Source organism: Pseudopipra pipra, chromosome Z (assembly GCF_036250125.1).
Source record: "Pseudopipra pipra isolate bDixPip1 chromosome Z, bDixPip1.hap1, whole genome shotgun sequence".
NCBI classification, from domain to species: domain Eukaryota; kingdom Metazoa; phylum Chordata; class Aves; order Passeriformes; family Pipridae; genus Pseudopipra; species Pseudopipra pipra.
The window spans coordinates 12,368,413-12,396,041 of NC_087581.1; the positions used below are offsets into that span (position 1 = coordinate 12,368,413).

A 27,629-nucleotide genomic window follows, 5' to 3' on the forward strand; every position below is an offset into this window, starting at 1 on the left:
GCTTCAGAATGTTAACATTTATGAAATAAATGAATTTACTTCAATTACAAAATTAAATCAAACTACATAAAATTAGAAGAATAAAGGAAGTTACAAGCATTGCCAGAAGGTTAGACATGTTAGATACATTATTGAAAACAAAAAAAAAAAAGAAGAAAAAAGAGCACTGCATGTACGCTTGAGAAGCATGGATTCAAACATAACCACGTTATTGTAGTCTCGAAGAACACAACAAATTACAGCATAGTTTTTGCTTGTAAATTTGAAAATGAGCTTATCTGAACCAAAGATCTTGAAAGCACCTCACTTCCAAAATACTGCTTGCTTTTTCACATATCAACATATAACATTTATTCAAGGGGGGAAAAAAAAAGTCCAGACCTCACCCATACATGTTTTGGAAGAGTAATAAAACAGAAATAAACAAAACAAAAATCCATACACAAAACAAAACTCTCACAAACCACTTCTCATGATTGTGATCTACAAAAAAAATTAATTTTTTCGTTATTTCAATCACACTCTTGTTGGGGGGAAGGGAAGGAATCAAATACAACATATACGGTATATGGTAAATAGAATGAGTATATCCCCAATATATACTAAAGCAAACAAGCAAGCAAATTCAGATCATTATTCTTTCCCTTTCTCCCTCAAGGGAAATTTTATGGGGCATTTCCCCATTAAACTTTAATTTCAATTATAACTTCTAAATAATTTTTATTGCAGCCAAAACATTGTTCAAAAAACATTATTCATAAAATAAACTATGATATATACACAACATTTTAAGTTACAGGGCATAAGTTTACAATTTTTGGCAGATTCTGTTAAACAAAATGGAAATTGTATAACTTTAGTACTTGAAGAAACTAAAGTTCCTCATTTTGGTACAAATGTTTTGTGTCCCCCTGTATTCTAACTATACCTAAACAGGTTTAATAAACTAACATTAATATGTAACATCTCACTGTTTTCTCTCATGTTCTGATTCTAGACAGAATTTTTCATATGCTTCTTCAATTTCTGGATCCATCTCATCATCAATCTCATCAAAATACCTAAAGAAAAAAAAAATCACCAAAGGTGTTAAGTTTACATACAGATTTTGAAAACCATTTGTGTAGATGTCAAGAATAAAACAAAGCTTTATAAATGACAGTATTTATGAGATTATTTTTAAAGGGGGATGAAGAAAAAAAAATAATGGGTACTAGAAAAACAAATAAACAGAAACCTCAAAGCAGCATAGATGTGTACAAATACCTACAGTGTCACCTTTTTAGATCTTCTGCTGCCCAGTTTAAAAGACAGAATTAGTTCCCAGTATGATAGAAAACACAATCATGCAATCCAAACTTCCCAAAATTTACTAATGCATCTATACTGATATATTTACAAAAAATATAATTACCAACATATTAGCATGGTCAACATGCTAGCTCAAGGAATATGTTCATATAGAAACCCTGTGCTCCTGTTTGTTCATATTTAAAAGGAGGCTCCCTATTGCACCTGCTTTATACTACCTTGTATTACAGGGTAGCTGGACTTTCAGAAAAGATCAGTCTTATTTAGGTCAAAGGAAAGACTGGATCCCATTAATTATGTAAGTATTGCACACAATGGAGACTACTACAGCATTTCAAAATAAAGCCAGGGAGTGATGGGCATCACTTCAGCTTTCTTTCCCCCACAGTATATTGGGAAGTAACTTGTGTGCTCCCGGTTTTCTCCATATCCAACTCTAATGTCCTAACCGCAGACTAGGACAATAGAGTTGTAGCTTGAACATGATAGTGTATGTAATTCTAAACAGCCTTAAAAAATTGAGTCAGCAGCTACTGACTCTCCAGAAGTGCGCATTAATTTCAGGTGCTCAGTTTACCACTTTCTGTCTCTCAGTTCCAAACAATGGAATCGGCATGTCTGATCTGCACAGAGGCCATAAATGTGTTTCACAGAAAACTCAGCAAGCCATAGAAAATGTGTATGAAAAGGTTTTTTACTCCAGCCTGTGCACTGAAAAAGCAATCTACATATTTATTTGTTCCTTTTTTCTTGCAGAAGCGTAGGCTGCAGAAGGCAGAACCCTCACACAGAACCCTCCTCCCTGATGTCAGTCATGAGAAATAGCTGACAGAGAATCAGCAGACATTTGTCTAAGCTTTTCTTAAGCCTTCAACAAAGAAGGTTACAGTCACCTTGCTTTAAAGTTGACTCAGAGTCACTCTTTGGATCTGCTGTGTTTTTAACTGCTGTCTGCTCCAATTTGCATTTATTCTTCTAAGCACAGAGGTTCACGTGGGTCTTTTTTTGATACCTCTGTATGAGCTTGTTGATTTCTGATGACATCTCTTATTTATCTTCTGAAGTTGCCACTCCCCACAGTTAGGCACAATCTAAAAGTTTTCTAATTTACTAACACAAATATCAATCCAGGCTTGCACTCTTACCACACATAAACACAACACAGAACATGTTCTTGGGTGTCAAATCATGATCTGAAAGTCCTTCTCTGTGAGTCCAAAGCTCAGAACAACTTAGTTTAGACCATATTCTTTTAGTTATTTTACATATTTCTTTCTTATAAACTGACACCAGAAAAGTCAGACTACATTTTCACCTATTGCTTCCCCCTTTGCTTTCCTTGCTCTACAGGAATACTGAAAAGCCCTTTAATTCAGCACTGCTTGTGCTGAGGAGAGAAATTTAAATTCCTTCCTTTGAAAGACTGAAAATTCAGTAATTATCTCTAGCTGAGATGTTTATGTACATCAGTCAAATGAATTTAGGTTGCCTCACAACAAACACTTCAAGGCTTGGTGCTCCATTTTGATTGCAAATTTTTTTAAAATGCAGAAGTTTGTTTGTATATGTGCATTAACATTTGAAATGTAACTATCCTACTCAATTGGATAAATATGAAATTGGTTTCAAACTTGTGTGATTACAATCCAATTTACACCCAAACAAACACATCCACTGTAGAACTAAGTAACAATTATCTTATTTAATTTCACTTTTGTCAAGATTGGAATCCTAATTCTGCAGCATCACAGAATCGCAGTAAAAATAACTATTATTAAAAAATATATTCCTAAAAAAGAAAACATACATATCCCCAGGTCCTAATAGATCTGCTCCGTTTTCTTCATAATATGGAAACAAATCTTCTCTTTCAAGCAGCTCTTGGTATTCTTCTTGATAATCTGGTGAAGTAAAAATAAGATTGAGTAATATACATCTATAAACTTTGAAAATAGGTTAATGATACCACGAATGTCATGAAATATATTAACAGGAAAACCTCCCCCTACAGTGTTTTCTCAGAACATGATTTGACCTCTAAGACTGATGCCTAACTTCCCACAGAACTGTAAAGGTAGTGACAGATGTCTTTACATCAAATGATGCCATGCCACATTGTGCTCAGATTACAGATAACAAGGAAACGAAGGAAGAAAATCCCTTTTGCCACAAACAATGGATAAACAGAAGAAGATTTGAATATTTCTGGCTTCCTGGAGAGACTGAGTGCTGAGGACTATTGCACAAATTCTTCTGAACTGTATGAACTCAAATGCACATTCTCCCTTTCAAGCATCTTACCTTCTTCTAATGCAGAATAAAGCATGTGTTCCACAAAACCAGGAATTCAGACGGATTTTTGTCTTGTAAGTTGTCTAAGTTTCAGATGTTTGAAGAACTTCAACAAGCCATAAACTTAACTACAACATTTTGAAAATGATTGAGAAGGCAGGTAAACTAAACTTGCTACATACCTGGGTCTGCTGCAGTGAAAGGAACACCATCAGATGTGTAAAATGTTGGCTCATTCTAAGAATAAAGTCAAACAGAAAGTTATATGTATTCAGAGACAGCTGTTTGTAGTTTTGAGTAATGTGACTATTTATGAATCAAATTAAATTCACATTAATTTAAGAAACTGAAATGGCCATGTATTCTTACCATAAAATAGTTGGGGTCATTTTCAGGGGTAGCTTCTGTATGTGAAGTTGTTCCATGAACTCTACCCCAGTTACTAGATCGCAGTTCTACTAGTTTCAGAAGCTTATGTTTTACATCTCTGAAATAAAGAAAACCACTACAAAAGTTACAATGTTTTGTGCCAAGCAAGTAATTGGGCTTCTCTTACTGTGCAATACAAGATAGTTAAATCACTCCAAAAAATGTTCTAGAAAGGACAAAATTTGGTCCAATCTGCAGAAAATTTTAAGTTAAATTCTTCACCTGCAAGTATAGATGCTTTATGTGTCAATTATGAGATCCTCACCCTCTCCACTTTTTCTGCTGTTAAGGAGCTTATATGAAAAAGGAAATTGTTATAGTTCTTATTGGGATATTGCACCGTGCAGCACAAGCTGAGGAACAAATCCTTTTCTGATAAAAGGAAAATACTGGTAGTAACAGGGGGATGATCTTCAAATTTTACTTTAACCATTTATTCTATGCTCCCTCATTGTACCGAAATGTTGTAGTTAACAGTGAGAAATAATGTCCCCAGTATGTTAGATACCTACACCCATTTCATCCCTAAAATAAGAGAAATTGCCTTCTTTTAAGCAAGTCTATGGAGAAGAGTCTCATTAAGGAATACATAAATAAATAAAATTTTTTGTTGTTTTCTCAATTCAAATGAGTTCGTTGTTCTGTGTCTTTGAAATCTCAGTTTGTGCCATCAGTTTTGATTCCTGAAAGCAAAATTTTTCTCATCCTCTTTGGGGGCAGCTCAATTACAACCCACAGATGATATGAGCTACCTCTTGGCCTCCCCTCCATATGGCAAGAGATCAGTGTCTGAACCTACTACAGGTTTTTAGTGAGTTTCAAGAAGTTGAGGATGAAGCACAGCAGAATCAGACAACCTCATGCACACAGTTGATTAGTCAGCCACTTGTACATTACTAATACATTAGTCAACCACTCACTTTTTTCTAGACCACAGTAAAGACAGTGGCAAAAAGCTGTGAAAAAGAAAAACAAGAAAAACAAGAAAAAAGAAAAAGAAAAACAAGAAAAACAAGAAAAAAAGAAAAACAAAACAAAACCACAAAGCATATTTCATTTTGCCTCTACATGTATAGTGATTTGTAGGTATTTGATACTGCTACATATTTAATACTGTTTGTATATATTTAATGCTGTTAAATTCAGATTTAAAAGTATAAACTATGAGATATGGCCACTATTGTCTCTTTGTATATACTTGTGTTTAGACCCTAAAGCACTTATGGAAGATTTAAAGACCTAAAAGGTTAAAAAAAAATAAAAAGAGTGGAATATGCACCTCTGTTAAAAGAAAAAAAAAAAAACAAACAAAAAAACCCTTCACAAAACGAAATCAAAAATCCACACACCTCTTCAACTGAAAAATACCTTCTCTTTTTTTACGTGGGAAATGACCTAAATATCATATTATTTTTAGTAAATAAAAGTAAAGATAATTTTTTGGACCTGTTAATTATTCTTGAAGATTTTCAAGTTGTTCTGTTCAATATAAACAAAACACTGCACATAAGTTTATCTTCTCACCTGCTACAGCTTGCATCCAACACAACATTTTCAATTCTCTGAATCACTTCCTCCATATCACTCTTTCCTTTTTCTTTCCAGGCATCTTCTAAAACTGAGCCTGTCAACTAAAGACAAGGGATTAGTATGTTTTTTTAAAGAAAATCAGAAAACCTTAATAAACTGGCAACTTAAGAGATTCTGTAACAATTCACGATGCTTAGATGCATTAGGTGACTATGTGAGGGCTGAAGCTCCCCATTGCCTATATCTCTTTGTTAAACAGATTAATAGATCTCATAATAGCTTATTTTAAACTACAGACAGCATAGTAACTCTATGTCCAGTAGAGGTATATGTTACCTAGACGTTCACAACCACTGTTTTCAGTCTTGAAATATGACTTTGAAACAACTCTGCAGTGACAGCAGTCAGATCTTACTTGATTTAAGTACATACTGTGACAAAGGAAACTTTATTTTTGCAGCTGATGCCACCAGCTTACATGAGAACAAATAGTTTATTAATAAACTGTAGAAACACTGCAGTCAACTTGGCTAGCATCACAGAGAATTTCATCTGGGTATATATAGAGGAGACCAGAATTATCTGATCAAGCCACCCCAAACTTTAACACATAAAGTCTGTGAGGCTAAAGCTGTTGCTAAGAAAGCTTTAGCAGCAGTCTAAAGCATAGAACTGCTGTGGATGAAGGCCTTTTACTACAAGAATAGGTACTTCATTGAGTATTTTAGTATTTATAACTTCAAGAGTTAAATAAGAAAAAATTTGGTTTGCCACTATGACCAAAGTTAATAGTAATCCCTGATCTTCTCACCATAAATATTACATGACAGAAAACGCTTGAAATGGCACCTGATGATACAAATGGATAAAATCCTAAGATAAATGCAAGATATATTGGTCAGCATTTGTTTGGTATTCACACTATTCTACTGTTGTCCTACCTTGATCCTAGATAATTAGGTAATAGCATCAAGATGATTCATTAAAAATAAACATTATACAGCAAAAAGGTGAAAAACTGTATCACCGTATTAAAATGAGAAGATAAGACCATTATTGCTTTAGTAGTAAAACCAAGGTTTTATGAGATAGCCTAGTCTAGCTACCTGTGAACTCAACATTTGTAGATACTGTAAGACACCAGAAAATATGTGCATTAAAAAAGAGTCTCTTTGTTCTGTAATACCTTTTAAATACCGCAGTGTGTCAAAATGACCTAGATCACTCTTGGTTTTTTTCAGAATGAATGCTGTCAAGCCAAATCTCCACCTTCATTGGAAAATGACTGAAAAACAGCACTGCATTTGTGTATTGTGTGTGGCCTTGCCCTCAGGGAAGCACTGTCAACGTAATGACTGACCACAGAAGCGAATGTGCTCATTGAGCACAACCTCACACTTGCTATGAAGCAACCTGCTTAAACATCCAAACATCAAATGAAGGTTTTAAACTGAAAATATCTCTCTTCCTTACTTTCTATTTACCATATCAAAAGAAGCTGTCAGAATTGAAATTCAAGCCAGAAGAGGCTGAGAAACAGTGGAGAGTGAGGAATGGTAAAGAATGAGGAGAAACAAACAAGTCAACCAAAAATCTTCAGAAAAAAATGTCTAGCACCCAACTTTCATTCCTAAAATAAACTGTGTTTTCCCAACTATGAGTATAATAATACCAGTGAAGGTAACAGTTTCTCCCTGCATAGAGGGTAACATTTTTTTTTAAAAAAAGTAAAACTTACAAGCAAAGAGGTTTGTTTTCATCATGAAAGACAAATATATATATTTCTATAACAGTAATGACACAGACAAAACAGAATAAAATAACAGATATCAAGAATCTTTTGCAAAAAAGTGGTGGACCCTAATTGCCCAGTGTCCTTCAGAACATACAACACACCCAAGATTCCACAATTCATCCAAGCTGGTTACAGTTTTCTCCCACACCGGAAGCAGCAAAATGAGACCTGAAGGGACTGCTTACTCCTTTGAACCTTAGCTTCAGTTTTATTTCTCTTGTTCATACACAAATGGCCTTGAATTCACTTTTAGAGCATCATTTTCTTACTGGCTCAATTTTGTAATGGTATTAAGGAAAACAAATAAAAGTAGTTTGCTCTGCTAATGACGTAATGCATAAAACCCTATAAATATTTCCTCATTTGCAGTTTACCCTGCTGTTCCCAAAGCTAGGAAGGTTAAAAACCATGATTATAGTACAGTCTCACCTTCAGGAGTTTCACTGCACATATCAAATTACTGTCCACAGGATTAGAGAAGAGTGCATTTAGTAATTCCCGAAGGCCTTCTTGAAGAATTTCTGCTCGTGTTACCTGTCCCCTTGTTCCTTTAATCTGAAAAATATATATTAAAAAAACCCCCCACATTTAAAAGACTTGAGTTTTAGAAATTAGTCTAGGCACATTTTCTCTTTTGAATGCTGTGTGGTTTGTTTTGCAATCAACATAGCTGATCTCCACAGTGGGAAGAACGTGCTAAATACTGCAACCATTTTAGAATGCAGATTTTCACAGAATCATAGAATGGTTTGGGTTAGAAGGGACCTTAAAGGTCATCTAGATCATCCTCGACCTGCTGGCCACACTTCTTTTGATGCAGCCCTGGATGTAATTGGCTTTCAGTGCTGCAAATGCACATTGCTGGGTCATGTTGAGCTCCTTGTCCACCAACACCCAAGTCCTTCTTGGCAGGGCTGCTCTTGACTAACTGACAGCCTGACCCAGCTGCAGGACCTTGCACTTGGCCTCGTTCACACAGGCCTACCTCTTGAGCCTGTCTTGGTGCCTCTGGGTGGCATCCCTTCTCTCCAGCACGTTGAGTGCACCACATAGCTTGGTGTCATCACTGAACTTACTTTAAGTACTGTCCTTACAATTCTGAAATAACAATGCATGTCTAGCATTTGTTTCTCTGCTAACAAATTGCTAAGAAAAGCTACCAAATGCCTCCCCAATGGGAGAAAATGGTTTAAAGATAAATAGTATACTCCACAGAGTATGGTAAATTCCAAAAGTGGACAACTCCCTCTCCTTCAAACTCTTTGCACATCTTTCTTTTTTCCTTCTAGTAAGTGAAAAGTAGATTTCAAGGACCACTTATGAACAGAAATTGAAGAGTCAGAGAATGATTTTCCTCATGGCAGCAGAACATTTTTATAGTGTCTGCTTACATCAAACCATTGAAATAATCAAGTCAAAAGTATATTTTTAAGTACACTATAGCACTTAGTGAATTTGGTGAATACACAGCCGTAAAAGAAAATTCTGTAGACTTTTTTGTACATATCACAAATACAGAAAACCAATACAAGATTTCATGCTTCATGCATAAGCCATGAAGTCAACCATCAGAAGAGATATCTTTAAAGGTCTCCATTTTTAATTCGTCATTTTGAGGATTTCCACATCATTCTCAAGGGTTTGTTAACACCTCCTATTAATGTCTTAATACTGAATTACATGGGTTATTGATCCTGATCTGCTTCTGCTAGGCTGCAACATTTCACATGTTGGTCAAGTATAGTCATATGGGGGTTTTGCCAATAAAAGAAAATGTCAAAAGCTTAATTTCAGAGGTGTTTTATGGTCAGTTCTTTCTATGGATTCTTACACTTTAATTTCTATACACTTCTCTTCTAATGATTTTTTTTTGATTGTTTGTATGTTTCTTGGAAAAACGCATTATAATGAAACTGTTCTAAAGTTCTTTTACTTTACTCCCCTCTGCCTTTAAAAAAACACCTCAAAGTATTTCAGTTCAGTGTTTACCTAAAAACAAAACAAAAAAATAACGAAGAACCAATTGACATACAATTTTCTTCTTACCTCTAAGTTAAGGTAAAGTTCAGCTAAGAACAGCACAAAGGAATGAAATTGTTTTTTAGTAGCCTCATCACCTTTGGTAGCTTCATTTCTGTTTTCATACTCTGTTCGACACCTGTAAATATTAAAACAAAATCATATAATCTATAACCATTCTAACATATGTAACATGCTACTCATTTAAGGGAATGATGAGAACTTATGACCTGCATGAAAACTGTTACATGCTGAATGCTGGGGAGTGTGATGTGTGAGGGATATGAGGCCTTCACAAAGTAACAGTGGATTTTCATCCCTTTAGACAATACATACGATTACGTGTTTAAGCAGTAAGATATCTGACGCAGCAAAATGAAACAGAGCAATTTACAACATGTAGAAATGAAGACAGTTAAATAATTTATATATTAGAATATCGTTTGAGAATGTGTAACACTAACACAGGCAGTCAAATGTCCACAGAAACAGACATGTTCCCCCCTTCAGGATGCTGCCCATGTTGTCTTAGATGCCTTTACACTTATTTAATAAATTCTTTATCTTGCTATTTTAAATGACAGTGATACACAATTCAGGACACTGAGCTGAGTGGTGCAAGTGATATTCCAGAGGGAAGGGATGGCACACAGTGGGATCTTGAAAGGTTTGAGAGGTGGCCTGGGCAACTCATGAAGTTCAACAAGGCCAGGTGTAAGGTTCTGCACATAGGTCAGGGCAATTCCAAGCACAAGTACAGACTGGGCAAAGAAGTGGTTGAGAACAGCCCTGCGGAGAAGGACTTGGGGGTGTTGGTTGATGAGAAGTTCAACATGACAATAACACTTGCGGCACAGAAAGCCAACCATGTCCTGGGCTGCATCCAAAGCAGTGTGGCCAGCTGGACAGGAGATTCTACTCTCCTCTCACGAGACCCCAACTGGAGCCCTGCATTTAGCTCTGGGGTCACCAACATAAGGACAGAGACACGTTGAGCAAGTCCGGATGAGAGCCACTAAGTTGATCACAGGGCCCGAGCACCCTTCCTACGAAGACAGGCTGAGAGATCTGGGATTGTTCAGCCTAGAGAAGAGAAGGCTTTGGTGACACCTTATAGCACCTTCCAGTACCTACAAGGAGCCTACAAGAAAGCCGGAGATTGACTTTTCACAAGGGCATGTAGTGATAGGACAAGAGGGAATGGCTTCAAACTTAAAGAGGGCAGGTTTAGATTAGATACTAGGAAGAAATTCTTCACTGTGAGGGTGGTGAGGCACTGGAACAGGTTGCCCGGAGAAGTTGTGGATGCCCCATCCCTGGAAACTGCTCAGGGCCAGGTGGAGTAGGGCTTTGAGCATCCTTGTGGGAGATTCCCTGCCCATAGGAGGGGTGTTGGAACTAGATGATCTTTAAGGACCCTTCCAACCCAAACCATTCTATCATTCTATAACTTAAATATAAATACACAGGATTCAGACAATATGGCAATGAAGTAATTTTTCTACTATTCAGCAACTGTGCCAAAACTATACAAGTTTACATGGCAGTCCAAAAACAAACTTAAAAAATAATTGAGATAAAAGGAAGGCCAGACAAATTCTAATGTATTCTCAATGATTGTGTAATGGATTCAAAAACAGCGGAGAAAGTGAGAAATCTAAAGAGCTGAAATTTCAGGTAGAAACTTTGCTGAGAAACAGAAGAGGATCTCTCTATGGTCACGTTGTAGGGTTGTTTATCTGCACAGACCCTCTCTTCTCTCAATTTCAACCATATTAGCAACAAAAACCTAAGCAACTTTGAATTCATAACTTCAGTGTGCTAAAATGAATGTTATCTACTGGGTTTGCTTCAAAACTCAGGAACCAGGAAATCCAACATACACAGGGATTTCCTTTCATTTCCAAGTAACACACAGAGTTAAAAAAACCAAAAGCATTAATTTTGAAAGCAATGAAACAAAAAAATGAGTATTTTCAGCCTCTGTATGTCCTGGTTTTAGCTGCTGCTTTGCAGTGTTTACACTACATCAAAGACTTTTCTGCTTCTCATCCTACCCCACCAGTGAGGAGGCTGGGGTGGCACAAGAAGTTGAGAGCAGACAGTCAGGAGAACTGACCTCAAGTGACCACAGGGATGTTCCATTCCACGTGGCTTCATGCTCAGCATATAAACTTGGGATAAAGCTGGCTGGGGTCTGCTGTTCAGGAACTGGCTGGGGATGGGTGGGTGGAGTGGGTGGTGAGCAACTGCATGGTGCTTCATTTGTTTTGTATATACTAATTCTTTACAAAACAGAAAGACATGTAAGAGAGTAACAGGCTTCAAGTGACCTGCTGATACTGACCTTTGAAGTAACAACTGTCGGAAGTTCCCACTTTGTGGACTAATGGTTAGATGGTGAGATAGATAGTTACACAACCGTGCTCCCATGTAGGAAAAATTTGGGACAGATGTGGCCTTCCGAAATAAAAATGGAAAAAATAAATTATTCATAAAACTAATGATTAAGCTATCAGGAAATACCTTTAAAAGCTTTTTTTGAAATCTGTGCTTAGTTACAGTTGATTAGACAACTGAAGAGCAGAAGAGTAATGATTAACAATTACTATTTGCCATGTTCATTTTTGTATCTCATCAACACTTCACTATATGCATTTCAGCACTTAAAAGTTCATTTTACTGTGATTTTGTGACTCTAAGAAAACAATCACCATTATGCCATATATCTTCAACTCTACTTCTGCATTGTGACCTACAGCCAAAAAGCATCTGAAAGTCACTGACAAACTCTTATACAAAAAAATCAACACTGGACATTAAAACACTTTTTCAAAGACATATACTTTCTCAAGGAGCAATGTAAACCTGCTTAGTTGGGTTAAATTAACATTACTAAAGCAGACACATATAAACTTCAGCAATTTTAATTGTTTTGTGATAAGCCAGGAAACAAGTATCTGGGCTTCTGCTCAAGACAGAATAATAATAAGCATAGTTGACTTACGCTTAAACACTATCCTATCCTGACATACAACAAATCTAAAATTACTACTACTACTAAAATTACTACTTTGGGATAGTAGCACAGTTTTTTTGCACTAAGTTGTATTTTTCACATAATTTCAGACTGGTAACACTGGACTTCTCAGCTGAGGAAGACACAGTAAACCTTAATGCTGGACTTGTTTTTAAGTTACATTAGATGAGAGTCAATGTATTTAAAATACAAGAAGTTAAAAATAGCATAAATTCCTCTTTTTTTCCTCAGTGAACTTATATGGAATATTTTCATCCTTTTATAACTATCCTCCTTGGGTTCAAATAAAGGATGGGAATGAAGTAATTTTTCTAGTATTCAGCAACTGGTGATCTTAATGTCTAACTAAACTGTCTTCAATTAAATGTGCATTAATTTTGTATAATAATGAGAAACTTGAAACTCTACAGTTCTGTACAATGACCAACCAGTCATTCCACTTTTACGTACTCCAGATTAAAATATTCTGCAGGTATCTGCTCTTGAATAAAAGAGCATTCAAGGTAGAACTTGAAAGCAACAAACCCATGAAAGGGTGAGACACCCAATGTAATAAATAGCAAGCAGAAGCGTGGCTTCATTCTGTGCAGTGAGCCCAAAAGACAGCAACAGCAGCTCATTTGCTAAGCAACACCTATTAAGCTGTTCTTTCCAATGGCTCCCCCAATTAGTACAGAGTTCAGCTCAAGGTCTCTGTCCTCATTTCCATGGCCATCAATGGGACTGGACCTAGTTACCCTCAGATGAGCTTTCCTCTTCTCCAGTTATGCTGTTCTGAAATAGGTATATTCCAAATTAAAGCAAAAAGCCTGTCTATAAAGAACGATTTCCCAAGAGGTGATGTGTACAGTAGGTATTAACTTATTTTTTTTAAATAACAAGGAATTAAGAATATTTTAGGATTATGAAGAATTTTTTTTGCAGGATAGAATAAAAAGGTACAAGTCTGACATTGTTTAAGAGTTTCAAATATAACCTTCTTTAATTAAGCACCATAACTTCAACTGTAGTATTTCACCAAGATCTACAAATACATAAAAAAGGAAACAGCGAGCTGGGGAAGTGTATACAAGATAGGTAACCCACATTTGAGCTACCATTTCATCTTATTGAGCAAAATCTTTCCCTGTATGTTTCAGTCTGAAAGGGTGGGGGGAAATCAAACCATTAAAATACTACACACGTACAATGAGGTAACAAATAATACCGGCACACATTCTTGGACACTATGTAACAGAGGCATAATATCTCTGTGATAAGACAGAATACACAGACTACCTGCTGGTAGATGAGTTCAACAAGTTCTTGTAAAGCTTCATCTGTAGTGACCCAGCCATTCAGTGCCTCAGCAAAATGCTCTATTTCAGTTTCAAAACAACCTGGCTGCTCAGTGAGGTGATTTAGGAAGTCTTGTACATATTCTGCTAAAGTCAGATAGCCATCATATCTATCTTCAAAGGAAGAATCCTGTAGAAGTGAAAGAATATACCAACCTCTTAAGAAGAACCTTGAAGAATGCTGTCACACTTACTATCTCCAGAAGTAACCATACAGCCCCCAGTTTTGAGTCTCTGCATACTTGATTACACAGTTCGCTTCAACATTTTTACAGAGCACAGACTTCACCATATCACAAAGCTCTTGTAGTCTTATCATCTTAACTAGGTATTTTAGAGACATAAGGGTCTTCCAGCAAAACACATCAAAAGATGGATTAAACAGAAATCAGTTTCCCAAGTTGAGTGCAAGATTAACTAACAAAGTAAGTATCTGTTAAGGGTAGGACTACCAAACCGAGGCTCAACACCCATTTCTGATGTGCACACAAACTGTATTGTGGATACATGAACTGTAGAAGTAAAAAACCGAAAATCTGAAACAAAGTATTTTGGACTTAGTGTGTACAGTACTCCAAAAGAAGGGGGAGAAATTGAAGAAATACAATAAATACAGTGTCGTGTTTCCATGTAGAAAGTATAACCAGGAAAACTGATATTTTAAAGTCAGCATATTTGCAGCACTTGGCAATAGATGAAAGATTACAAGGCATGAAATAAAACTATTCAAATGGCATTGCATTCATTTGCAGCTCCTGAGGTTAAAAACCAGACAGTAAACACACCTGTTCCCTAAAGAAAGGAGGGGCTAGCACAATATCACTTCATCAATGCTTATGCTCCCACCGATGGGACAGAGGAACGATGATTTTGTCCATTCAAAAATGAATGTATATAAGTATCTAATGTCAATACTGTTACAAATTATTATGATGTGATATATGAGGGAAATAGCAAAAAAAAGCAGCACAATTTGTGATGTCACTAGCAGTAACACAGTACAAATAATTCACTTTGTCACACTACACAAATGATTGTGAAAAGCATCTGATAGATTTCAGAAGTGTCAGACGAAGCCTGAAAAGGGACTGCTAAAAAATAACTTACAATTAGCAATTCAAGACATAAGAGTAAAAAAGAATACCAGAATTCTCATCTGATCTACTATTTAAAAATGTTTAAAGTGTAGTATCTACTGCAATGAAAAAATGAGCTAAAATGATAAAAGACTCCTTCTTTACATAGTGTATGTAAAGCAACAAGGTTTATAAGTATATTCTCCCTCTCCCTTAATGAGGGGTTTCCATTTACTTTATCTTCAAAATGCCTCCATCTCTCCTCTACTGTGAAGCAACATGGATCTGTGAAAATTTTTATCTCAGTATGAACTGTGAAAGACAGAGATACACACTGCTGAAAATCAAGTACTGACATTAATTTCATGACTTGTGAAGAATGTGTGGGAAAAAAAGCAGACTTTCCAAAATTCCCCAGATACATGTCATAAGGTTATACAACTCTAAGCTAGTGAGGTGGGGGACGCATTGATGTAACAACAGTAAAACTAGAAAGATTTCCTATGATGTTTAATTAAGTAGAAGTAATTTAATGCTGCCCATCAGAAATAGGAAAAAAAATATGGGTTTATGGAAATAATAGCAAACTGTTACTACCCACAAGGATAAAGCCTTCAACAACCTGATCTGAGCTTAGGATTGAAGCACAGGAGTTTTGGGAGGTCCTTTTCAACCTAAAGTATTCTATGATTCTAATCACTTAGAGCTTATAAAACCAAAAAGTAAAGGCTAACAGGCATATGTGTGACTTGCTAAACACTCCATGTTGCTAAAGGAAATCAACTTTTACAAGGTAATTTCAGACAGCCCAGTAAGAGTTCTGTACAATAAACTTAAAACTATTTTATTCCACAGCACTATTACATTACTGTGCAACTCTTGCAGCTTATTCATATACAGCTGAACTAGCATCTCTGCAAATAACCTGTTTCAAAACTCTCCAGCCAGGCTTCAGCAATTGCAATTAGCTGTAGCTACTAAAAGAAGCTGCTCTTTCTCACAGTCTTGAGATTGTTATGAGATCCCCATCAGCAGAGAGGAAAGTGTCTTCCTCTCATACACACTTGGTAAGAATTCAGTCTTGGAGGAGAATGAACGTAAGAGACCCCAGTACCATTTGGTGTACTGGTGTCCCCATATACTCCTTCTTCCATTTTGTAATTAATAGGCTAAACACAGAGGCTAAACTCTGTGCCATATTCATGTATCTGTACTAATTATGCAACTCCAAAAGAAGCCTAGGTTTTAGTAATTATGCCAGGGAACTGAACAAATGGGAGAGAAAAATGAGTAATCCAAATATGATAATAAGGTTGTATATTGCTAAATTACTTACACTTCATAATTTAAAAACTAACTGAATTTAGCCCAGTGACTTCTAGACATAAACTACATGCATTTCTCATTGTCAGATTTTAAGATTTAACATAAAGATAACATCATACACTGTATCAACGCAAGAAAAATACAGCAAATGGCTCCCGAATATTTTTAGTAGAAGTTGGCTATCAGAAACCTGCAAGATTACATGTTCATTACAAATCTATGATTCCAAGCCACGGAAGTCAACCAGAATTTTTTCATTAATATCAGTAATTTCTCCATCAAGCCAGTGCTAATTGTTCTCCCTAATGTTTGAGAGCTATAGGATGGGATCCTGGATTATTCACAACAAAGGGGTCACCAATTAAAAGATTATAGGTTTGCTTCTCTTCTATTAAATGTCACTTCACAAATTTACAGATATGAGAATAGAAGACTAAATACGTACTAAAACTCCTCTGATTTACATAAAGGTAAAACAGAAATTCTACAGAAAAGATTCATGAGCCAAATCTGCTCTTGGACTCACTTTCTGTACATATGCTGCTTAGCATTTTCCTCTATCTAGTAAATTCACATTTTCACTTAGGAACTTAGTAACTAATCATTGATTTGATTTCTCTTTGGACTTCTTCGGAACAAGCTTTTTTTCCCTTCAGATTATACGCACTTAACAAGTTTACAATAAAGTTATTGCAAGTTCAAGTACTAAGACTGTTGCATATACAAAACAACCTATGCATGCTGAATGAGGTTAAGTGGCATTCTTATGCTTGGCCTTCTTTTGGAAATTAATTGAAATAAAAAAAAAAAAAGGCAGGAGGGAAGGATTGTGGAATCCTAAAATAATAAAATAATCCTAAAATAACAAAACTCCTCAAACTATTAAGTGAGAGTATCATTATGCCGTTCTCTGGTCTACTGTAGACATCTACAATTTCTGATGGGTTGGACCCTGTATGCAAACAGAAGTCTGTGAAGGCCTTTCCAAAGCCCTGGTAAAGTTCTTCAGAAAATTCTAGTAAGCATTGTATGCTGTACCCCTTAAACTATCTTCACAGGTAATAGATAGTTTTGAGTATCAGAACTGACTAGAAATAACTGATCTAATAATAAAATGTTATATGGACACATATGGTAATTATAATAATGTACAATTATAATTGTAATTATAATTATAATTATAATTGTAATTATAATAATAATCAAATAATAAATCAGCGCTATTTCTAAAACAATAAATGTTTAATAGCAAAACCACTGTATATTTTTATGAGAAATTCAAGCTTTCAGACATAAAAATTCCAGGGAACTTTATAAATGAAAGCTAAAAAGTACTAATTTTAATTCAGAGAGAGAGAAAAGTTTCTCAAAACTGTCTTGATTCAAATTTTAAAAACTCATGGTCAAAATCTGTGTAATAATAAAGTGTGCTAAAATTTCCTATTTTTACTGCAAGTGAGGCCAGTTTATGAAATTAATTCAGTCATTAAAGTAAAAAACGCAATATTTTGTAACAGCAAAGGATGAAAGTCTGAAATAAAACTGTTTTATGCCTAGTATATTCTGATTAAAGTCCCTGCAACATACTTTAAAATAAGCATTCTAGGTTTTGCTAACATTTCAAGAGGTATTTTTATTAATAGATGAGTCACATTCATAACTTATTCCAACAACATAGCAACCAGGAACTCCCCCATGCTTGTGTGTTTTTGCAAAACAGCTGAAAAGCAACATTGTTGGCCTTGAAACTTTGCAATTTGAAGTGAGCACTATGTATACCATTCAAAAGGGCCTTTTTTTTTTTTGTCTTGAAACTAAAATACTTTTTTTAGAAACCATGTAACCTCTACTGGGGCAAAGTAGTTATTTTCCCCCTAGATTCACTGAAGCATATTCACATTGGCATTTTGTTAACAGTTCTATATTGGCAGTAGGCTTGTATTATCCAAGAGAGTAATCATATTCAGTAAGCTGGTAAAGCTGGTAACATAAAGGTAACATCAATTTTACCGACGAGTAAAAGATTTCAAAACACCAAACCCCCATATTTAGCATTCAAATAAAGTATTTTTATACAAGTTATTAAAAAAATCTATTTGCTTCAGCATCGTTGTTTTTTATCACTTGATTGTATTTGTAAAAGCAATAGTTCCCACCTGTTTAGTTATAGTACCAGAGTTTGCCCGCTTGTGTAACAAAACGATATTCCGAGAATTCACACAGATCTTCCCTGGTGTAGAACTACTGAAGCAGCAACATGGAAGACAATGGAGTAGAAAATAAAAGTACCAACTTCTGTTACACGATGTATCTACAATATTGATCCGAGATCACCTTTAGTCTAGCTGGAAATGTATTTCCAATTAGGTGTGTGGGTAAGTAACTGCTAGTAATGAGTGTAACCCTATTTTTTTGTCCTTTGGTGATACAATAGCACTGAAGAAATTAAAAGACACATGATGATACACTGACTTAGGCAGTCATGACGAATCACACCTGTGGCACAGGAAATTCAGGAAAAGCAAAGCCTGTGCTCATAAAAGCTAAAGTTGAAGCTTCCCCCCGCACCTTCTTCAAAAACCTGTGAACTCTGCATAAAAATGCAGTATAGCTTTTGATGAAAATGCAGCGTAGATGTCACTACAACAGAGACAGTCACCAAAAAACCAGCTTACTCTCATGCTAGATGTAACCAATGCTTGGTGTAACCAACAAGGAATGTGGTTACCTGCAGCAAGCCTTGGCAAAATATCACACACTAAAGGCTCTCATGTACACCATAATATTTGCTCATTACCACTTAACATTCTGGCTGTGACTCTGGAGGTTATTGTGACAATTTTTGCAGTCTCTTCAGCAAATGCAAAATTCAAATTATCTGATATAAAAGATCTCAAGAAAACATTGTTACCTGGAATATAAGCAAATAGGCATATACTAAGGAAGATGTTAAAATACTCACTGTGAAATTCTGATTGAAATTCTGGTTGTACCCTGGTGGATAAAATTCAGGCGCTTTAACAGACAGCTTTGATGTTACCACAGAAGCCACAGCCAACTGAGGTTCAGTCATTTCTGGTCCAGAATCAAGAACTGAAGCTTTATCTTCTGCTCCAGATGGAAATCCTGTCTTTTGCAGGTGTTCTGAAAAATTTTTGTTAACAACTTGTCTTAGAAATCACTAAAATAGTATGTATTCACACAGAGTAAACTCAGAATACATTTTTACTTAAAATATAATTTTTCTGTAAATATACTTTCAAGTTTACTTTAAATACATAGTTCTTATTATTTTTCTTAAATACAGTAAAGTTTTCATTTGAGCACACTCTAGATGTCTTTCTATGCAATGGTAAGTGAAGGGGACCAAAAAAAAGGGAGAAGGAAAAGAAAGAAAAAAAGAGCTCTTCTCTCCTGTGAAAACATGTTTTCTGGAAGAGCTAACCTAAGTAAATCTTCTTATGGTACGTTTGCTCATCCTGCGGTTTTTCATAGATTTCAAATATAAATTCAAGACTTTGGAAGGTTAATAAATGAAATAAATTTTTAGCAATTTATTTTTAACAATGCTCAGAGACACTTAGCTATCATTGTTCTCATACACGATTTGCCAAAACATCCAGCTTAAGGTGTTTTTAAAATGATATTTTCCAAACATATCATTAGAGATTAGCTCATAAGTTTATTGAAAACAGAACCTGATACCTTCCCGAAAAAGCTGACCAACAGACAGTGCTTTGTGTTACTGTTGGGTTGGGTTTATTTTTGCGCAAACCTTTAGGCTGGAATTCTTCAACAGGGGGAAGGCTGAGACCATCTGTGGTCAGATTAACAGATGGATAAAAAGCACACTCAGATGTGGGAGAACAGAGGAGGGGAAGGACAGAGAGTATTGCAAGCAGCTGCACTACATCACACCTTTACCTGGGCCAGGTCCATAACCCAGTGTCCTGGTTTCAGCTGGGACAGAGTTAATTTTCTTCCTGGTAGCTAGTACAGTGCTATGTTTTGGATTCAGTATGAGACTAATCAGTCAACATGCTGATGTTCTGGGTATCGCTAAACAGTGCTTAATTTAAATCACGGACTTTCACTTTCCCATGCTCTGACAGCAAGAAGGTGCACAAAAAGCCAGGAGGCAGCATAGACCAGACAACTGACCTGGACTGGCCAAAGGGACAGTCCATTCCATAGAATTCGATATTCAGTGTATAAACTGTGGGGGGGTCGGCCAGGAGTTGCCACTGCTGGGGGATGGGCTGGGCATCGGTCAGCAGGTAGTGGGCGACTCTGCTGTGCACCACTTGTTTCTCTTCCGTTTCATTCCTCTCACCCCTCCCTAGTCAGCCAGGTGTCCCCCGGCTCCCCAGGGCTTCCCACGCCGACCCGGCCTCAGCGCGGTGCACTGAGGAACAGGACCACCCTCCCGCGGACAGGTGCCGGTGCCCCCGCGCCGCTCAACCCCCGTGCGGCGCCGCCAGGAGCCGGGCAGGTGCCCCAGGAGAAAGGAAGGGGGGGTGTTGGCCCGTACCTGCCATCCCGGTGCCCAGCGGCGCCGTCTTCGGAGGCCGCAATGGTTCCTGTTGCGGGAAGAGGCCGCCCGCTTGGTGCTGCTGCTCCTCGGCCGAGCCCGAGCCGCGGGCAGCGCTGCCCCCGGGGCAGGCCCCGCCGCTGCCGCTCTCCGGCGCGCCCCCTCCCCGGCCCGGGCCACGGCTGGCACGGGGCACCCGCTCGAAACTCTCCGACATGCTGAGGCCGGTGGCTCGGGCGCTCATGGGAGGGAGGGAGCGGGGCGGGGGCCCGCGGGGGGCGGGCGGAGCTCGGGCCCGCCACGGGCCCGCCCGGCCGCTGCACTTTCGGTTTCGCGCCGCTGCCGCGCCTGCCTCCCGAACCCGCGGCAGCCTGGAAACGGTGTTTCCAAAGCCGCGATATTCTCTGGGATTGATCTCCCCACGGGGAAAGCGGGCGAGGTGGCCGTAACAGGGCCAAGGCTTCGGCTACAGCAGCGGGGCTGTAGCCACAGGTGCATCGCGCCACGCTGCGCACGCACAGCTGTTTCCAGCAGAAAGGGGTGGGAAAGCTGCGGGTGAAATTCTAAATTTAACGCGACGAAGTTAAGCCTCCAACTTGACCACATTATTGTATAGTTAGGGCTACTTAATATAAATGTGTTTGCCCAGAACAATGTATTTTCATGTATAATTTATGTATGATGTGGTAACAAATGCTCTTTTGATTAATTTCTAAAACCACCTTCCATGCCAACAGGAACAGACTGAAAAAGATGGTCCATGTAATGCAGCTTTCTAATATTATCATATTAACTGTGAATGATCCAACTCACATGTGCACTTACAATTTAATTCTTCTATTTTTGTTCAATTTCAGTCCAGAGTCTTGCTCTACTTGTTCTGCAAACTCCAGCTCACAATCTGCTTTCAAGATGAGGAGGGCAACTATGATCTGGGGTGCCCCAAATACACCTCAGCTGATCCTGCTGGCAGTGTTTGTGTTTTATCTCCCTGAACAGTCTGATCTTTGCTGACCTTGCCACCTGTTCCTGCCAAAAAGTCAAAAGGTTGTGTGGTGTTGGGTCAAATTCTGTTCACCACTCATGAGAGAGTGAAAAAATAGGCAAGTGTGTATGAAAGGTTTTTAAAAAAATCAGAACAGCATTGTCTTGTATTTTAAAAAAAATCCAATTGGATTGTAAAATGGTGCCTTTAAGAGTCACGTTCCTACTATGTTTACTATTACATGTTACCATTTTCAATTATCAACAGGAGGAGGGGTAGGGTGTAACATATTTTTTACTTCTCCAAGGCATGAATTGGACTGATTTTTGGTGAGATAAAAAGGTGGCCAGACATTAAAGGTGACACAAGTTAAAATTAATGAGGCTTATCAGAACACTGTTCCTAGGCAACCCCCTCTGAAAGTAAAGAATGGTAAAATAACATATCTATACTCTGCAAAATGGAATGAGAGATAATGCAGGAGGTTCTGTCAGTCTTGTGTAAACAATTGTCACAACTAACTTAAGGAATATTACCAATCTTTTAAATATCACAAATTAGTTACTAAAATATCTATATTACAAATATTCAGTGTTCTTGTGTTATTTCAGCTCTGGTTTTAAAGCCTATATTGTGACCTCTGTCCCCATCTGTAGACTTTACCTTACCAGGAGGTAAAAAAAGCTTGTATTAATGTGAAAAAGAAAGTTGAAATTCTGCATCATTATATACTGCAACCACTTTTCAACATGCCAATTTTTCAAGAAAGCAAATCTTACTCTTTAAGGTATACACCTATGAGGAATTAAATGCCTCAGGTTATCATTATTGAACCAGAAAACTTTTCACCTTTGGTCATAAATGTGAATTCTTTTCAGTTAGCAGATATTCTATATTATCATAATTTAATGACTGTTTGGCAACTACTTACCACTTAGAGTGGAATGTGATCCCAAGTCCATATTTTTCTTACAGATGCACTACTGAAGTTTGCATGAGAGCAGTTGTGTTTGATGGGGAATCCAATTTCTCCTCCCTAATTAGACATCTAAAACAAAATTAAGAAAAATAATCAGGCAGTTAATTTCAAAATTACAATATCTGAACACTGCCTACAATAGTATACCTCTTCAGACTGCCAAAACATTCTAAGCAGAGTATGGCCCGAGCAGCTGAAGTCCTGTCAATTACTACAAGCCTCTGAGACCAAACACTGAGATCGCTAAGCTAGCAAAACATATCCTAAGCACTTAATGACTGGATTAAACCTTTCACCAAAGGCAGTTAGGAGCACTTCTAAGTATCCACTAGGAGTTACCCACTTTGTCCTAAGTGTCTTACCTATTAGTCTGAAACAGTTCAGAACAAATACTGCACACACCTTTGATGCCAAGTGTTGAGAAACCACACACTGCAACCTTGTCACTATTCAGAACCCAGGCATTTTTACATGCTTGTGTTTGGGGTTTTTTTTATGCTGATAACATATAATAATCAGAAAAAAAAAAAAGGAGAGGGCTAATTCTAGCTTTTAAAATGGAATTAATAACTGAATTATGCCAATCCTTATCATACTGATGAGGCTTTTATTGGACGATGGGCCCAATGGTTATTGAGCCCAAAACATAAAGCACGGGTACAACCCGTAGCTCTAAATGGCATCTTTCATACAAACCTATTTAAAAGCACTGTAGTGAACATGTAGTAGTAGAGTATCCTAGTAATATCCCTCAGAGACTCATGTTTTCAGTGCTTATCTTCACTTCGAGTCCCAGCTCACCAGTTAGGAGCCTGGAAGCTGTGTGACATCTCCAGCAATGTGTATTTTGCATGAGCAGCGACACAGACTTAAAAAAAAAAAAAAAAAAAGAAAAAAGAAAAAAACACGCTTAACTGATGCCTGGAAACCACAGATTGTGTGAAGTAAGATAACATATGCATGATCGTATGAAGTTAGACAACATATGCAGGTATGCAGGCAATGGGCAGCCTGGGTAGTTGTCCTCGGGAATTGTCTCTCCAACCACGTGCTCTCTTCATCCAGCACAGAATCACAGAATAAATTTACAGGTTGGAAAAGACCTCTGGGATCATCGAGTCCAACCTATAATCGAACAGAACATCACCATGTCAACGAGACCATGGCATGAGTGCCACGTCCAGTCTTTCCTTAAACACCTCCAGGGACGGTGACTCCACCACCTCCCTGGACAGCTCATTCGTCTAACCACTCCTTCTGTGAAGAAATTCCTCCTGATGTCCAAAGCTCCTCATTTGCTCTTACCCTCCCTTACCGCATCTACCACCTCAAGTACAACACTTCGCTGCTTTATCACGCATTTTTAAGAAGTAACAATAATGGAGGGGGCACCACCTACGTGCTGTGGCGTTAGTCCCACGTCCCGCACCCGTCTCTTCGCCAGCCTCGACCTTCCCCTCCTGGCACCAGTCAGCCACCGCCGGTTATCCCCTATCCCGCCCTCCCGCTGCCGTCGCCGCGGGCTCGCCCAGCGCCGCGGAGCCCCGGGCCACCGCCCCTCACACGCCGCGTGACGCGACGGTCCCGACCCCCCGCACTCCCCTCAGTCCTTCCGGGTTGGCGGGCGCAGACCCGCCCCCGCCCCGCCCCAAGGTCGGTCAGACCCTCGGCGGCGGCTCCGCGGGGCTGGTGAGTGGTGTTGTGAGGGGCGCCCGCGGGGCCGCGGGCAGGGCCGGTGCGCGGCGTCGTGTGGGGCCGGGGCGGCACCGCCGCGTTTTCTGGCGCGGACGGAGAGTGGCCGCTGGTGAGGGAAAGGCTGCGGTATCCTGTTCTTGAGGGAAGGGAGGGGGGAGGGAGGACGCGCGGAGGAGGCAAGTGGCGCGGGAAGGGGCCCCCGGGAGCGCTGCCGGGCGGGAAGCGGGATGTGGCGGCTGCGGGCGGCCCCGTGGGCAGGGCACGGTGCACGGCCGGGGGCGAGCCGCCTGCCCAAGGTCACTCGGTGGCCGCGGACTATAAATAGCGGGAAGGGGCCGCTCCTCGGGGGCTTGGCGAGACTCCGAGCGAAAAGCCCCTTCCCGGCTCCCCTGCCCGACGTATCCCGCCCAGAGTGCATGCCCTGCTCTGTCCCACCCGCGGTAATTCTCTGCGGGAGCTGTGGCAGAGATTGGAGGCGTTTGTTTGGTTCCTTGGGGCGCGGCGGGTTTTCACGTGTCAGAGTTCCTGTGTTGGGGTAACGGTGCAAAGAGAAAACAGCCTGGAGTCACAGAAATGGCATCTCCAGGCCACTTACCTTGATCTGATAGGTGTCTTACAAAAATTTGATTTTGTTTTCTAGCCAGAAAGATAAAGGTGGGAAGAAATGATTGTGTCGTGGCTACTGGCAGTGAGCTGGCCTTAAACCTGCTGCGTTTACATACCTTCTGTCCAGGGCCATTAATAGCTTTTGCCTTGTTTTTGCGTGCGCCACAGGGATTCCATACGTGGCAAGGAATTTGCTGTGAGGTCTGGGAGCAATGGCGAGCCTCCTGCGTGTTGCTGTCCGTGAGTGCTCAGCTCCTGTTTTTGGCAATGTGTTACCACCAAACGCACGTTCTGCGAAGATGTCGTGTCTGCGCATGTTTAGAACCCACCAGATGTTCAGGTCTCAGGCAGCTCCAAAGCCAGGTAAACTGATTAAACTATTGTAAATAATCTATTATTTTAAAACATGAATATAAATTGTTTCTTCTTTTTTTTCTCTTTCAGATCTGCATTAGTACAGAAAACACTTAAAATAGAAATCATGGCAGCAGCATACTTGAATCAGTTGCAGCACATTCTTAGACTGGTTTTATAGGGCTTACACAGAAGGTGTTTGTGTTTATTAAAAGTACTTGGAATCCAAATAGTTTTTATTGCTAGGGGGTCCAAGCTCCTGTTAACACTTCCCTTGCTTGAGAGAAGTATTTAAACAAATGCTGTTCTTAGTTAAAAGCCTCAAGTTCCCCAGGACTTTTGGTAGGCCAGCTTTTTGTGTGCACGTGAGAAAAAATACAGACCTCACAAAGAGAGCATCTTGCAAGCAGGACTATATGTAGATATAATTATCCCATCCAAAAAAATCTGTTAGCTTTGTTCAGGAGACTCTTACGTTGTACCACTCTGAAAAACTTCTGATCTGCATCTTCATGTGTAGGGTTTGCTAGTATATTTGCACTACTTCCATTTTAGCAGATAATGGACCAGTTCAGGTATTTTCAATGAAAAAAGAAGTGTGAAAGGGGCCATCCTTGTTTCCAGTTTCTAATATGAGCCTGGTGTATGAAGATCAGAACTGACTTTTTTTCCTCTGTTCTATACTGTGCGTACCCTTACAGTTGGAGGACTGGAGAATACATAATGCAGGTTTAATGCTGTTTTTGCCCATTCATCCTGCATGGGTCATGCTTCCCTTGGAATTTAGAGACCTTGCTTCAGTGCAGATCTAGGGTCTTAGGCTGCAACTGATTAATGTGGAGAGTTGAACTAATTGCATACATGATGCTTGGTTCTTCCAAATGTAGACAGTAGGTAACTGCATTAGATACTTTAGAGTACTAGGAAAGTAGTGCTGTTTGGGAGCAGAAGTGTCTGGCTGTGAAAACACTGGACACAAAATTAGCATGTATAACTGAGAAGCCTGTGTTGCATAGAACTTCTGGGAATACTGACATTAAGTGGTACATTTTGTGGTCGTTTCAACTTGGTGACTGAAGACTTTGGAACTACTGAAGAAATGTCAGGAGTGAGGGCTCCTGATAATCTGTGTCATGTGGCCTTTTGCCATAGTGGCACAATGAAACCTGAATTTATTTGCTCTGATAGATTTGTGATGCTCCAAATTTTTTTTTTTTTTTCTGTATTAAATATATGAATGAGAGAAACATCTGTCAGTTTTGACATGGCAAATTGTCCCTTGGTTGGGAGTCTAAACTGACACTTAGGAAACTGGGTTCAAAGTTCTTTCTCAAATGTCTCAGGTAAGTGCCCTTGTTGTTGTTTGAGTTTGGAATCAGTCTTTTTAGTTTGACCACAAATTTGATCATGAAACTGAAGAATCTCTTCAGTTTTTCTGAAATTGATGTGCTACTCTGTGTGTGCATTTTCTTGTTTTTAAGAATCACTTTTGAAAAATTTTTCTAGAAGGATGGAGAATTCTGATTAGTGTCATGTGTTTAACATTCAGTGTTGCCCCTTCATATCTGTTGTGTGGAAGCCCTTATTCAAGGATTAGTAGTATTCATGAAATGCAGTTGTTTAATATGGAGAATTACAGGTTTGGTAGTCTTTTGGTTGATAATTAAGCTGTTCTTATAGTTCATTTTGGCAACACGTGATTTGTTATTCAGTAGAGGACAAATCAAGGATGAAACAGCAATTGAATGACATATTAGTAGCAGTACTACTGCTTATTTTTACTTTTTAAGTGCTCTTGAATCAAAATGTAACAGCATACAAAATAACTATGTTTTATTCTTTCAGAAATTACCTGTAATTGTAGTAACACTTGGTAAAATCACTGTAACACTAAGTTTTCTGAAAAGACCAGTGTCACAGTAATTCTTCTTAAGCCTGTAGTTATTGCTTTCCTTCTCTCAGATTAGGATTCATTCCATCCAGGCTATGTTATGTACAAGAGTAACAGCTGCTTGAGGGATGAAGAGGTTTGGAGTCATCTGAAAAGTAAACTTGGAGGATGGATAACTTTCTTACTGCTGTTTATTTTGCTGCTACTTGTTTATTAGAAACAGGAATTTTCATATAGGATTAAACAAGTATTCCTGTAGCCTGTTTCAAATAGTCACTAGTACCAGATGTTTCAGAGTCAGGCAATTTGTAATTCCTTGCTTCTGTAACAGGAGGGACCAGGTGTTTTTTTAATCTTTTGTATCATTTTTTTTCTCCTTTTGCCAACATCATATTGGTGTTCTTCGGAATATGTCCTCATCTTCAGAACAGGT

General features: G+C 38.6%; 2 protein-coding genes across 10 annotated transcripts in view; one reads left to right on the forward strand and one right to left on the reverse strand.

Annotated features, from left to right (window-relative positions):
* Nucleotides 1–11: 11 nt before the first annotated feature.
* PAIP1 (poly(A) binding protein interacting protein 1) lies at nucleotides 12–24,165 on the reverse strand. Of its 6 annotated transcripts, none has more exons than XM_064641866.1 (14): nucleotides 24,050–24,111; nucleotides 23,452–23,518; nucleotides 22,603–22,719; nucleotides 21,512–21,715; nucleotides 19,118–19,299; nucleotides 13,695–13,883; nucleotides 11,724–11,836; nucleotides 9,404–9,515; nucleotides 7,787–7,912; nucleotides 5,557–5,663; nucleotides 3,973–4,090; nucleotides 3,786–3,840; nucleotides 3,119–3,212; nucleotides 12–1,061 (listed from the first exon to the last, which is right to left on the reverse strand). In XM_064641866.1, exons 5-14 carry the CDS (start codon nucleotides 19,226–19,228, stop codon nucleotides 968–970), a joined length of 1,119 nt encoding a protein of 372 aa, XP_064497936.1. In that variant the 5' UTR covers nucleotides 19,229–19,299; nucleotides 21,512–21,715; nucleotides 22,603–22,719; nucleotides 23,452–23,518; nucleotides 24,050–24,111; the 3' UTR covers nucleotides 12–967. The 6 variants fall into 6 exon arrangements, with proteins under 6 accessions (XP_064497936.1, XP_064497935.1, XP_064497932.1 ...); XM_064641865.1 differs by lacking the exon at nucleotides 21,512–21,715 and adding an exon at nucleotides 20,687–20,738 and having other exon boundaries at nucleotides 24,050–24,110; XM_064641862.1 differs by lacking the exon at nucleotides 21,512–21,715 and having other exon boundaries at nucleotides 24,050–24,110.
* A 43-nt stretch (nucleotides 24,166–24,208) lies between these two features.
* The window catches only part of NNT (nicotinamide nucleotide transhydrogenase), a 41,029-nt gene continuing 37,608 nt past the window's right edge, over nucleotides 24,209–27,629 (forward strand). Inside the window, exons 1-2 of one of the 4 annotated variants that reach the window (XM_064641843.1) lie at nucleotides 24,209–24,339; nucleotides 25,120–25,314. In XM_064641843.1, the coding sequence (XP_064497913.1) occupies nucleotides 25,164–25,314 (151 nt within the window). In that variant the 5' untranslated portion in view covers nucleotides 24,209–24,339; nucleotides 25,120–25,163. Of the gene's footprint in view, nucleotides 24,455–25,119; nucleotides 25,315–25,401; nucleotides 27,628–27,629 lie in introns of those variants that run through there. The other 3 variants (XM_064641842.1, XM_064641847.1, XM_064641845.1) reach the window with 3 other exon arrangements.

Coding starts and splice junctions, on each gene's coding strand:
- PAIP1 (XM_064641861.1), bottom strand. CDS start 20,930: ATGAGCGCCCGAGCCACCGGCCTCAGCATGTCGGAGAGTTTCGAGCGG. Junction 3,841..3,972: donor ATGACCCCAACTATTTTATG/GTAAGAATACAT, acceptor CTTTATTCTTAG/AATGAGCCAACATTTTACAC. Junction 3,213..3,785: donor TTTCACTGCAGCAGACCCAG/GTATGTAGCAAG, acceptor TTACTTCACCAG/ATTATCAAGAAGAATACCAA.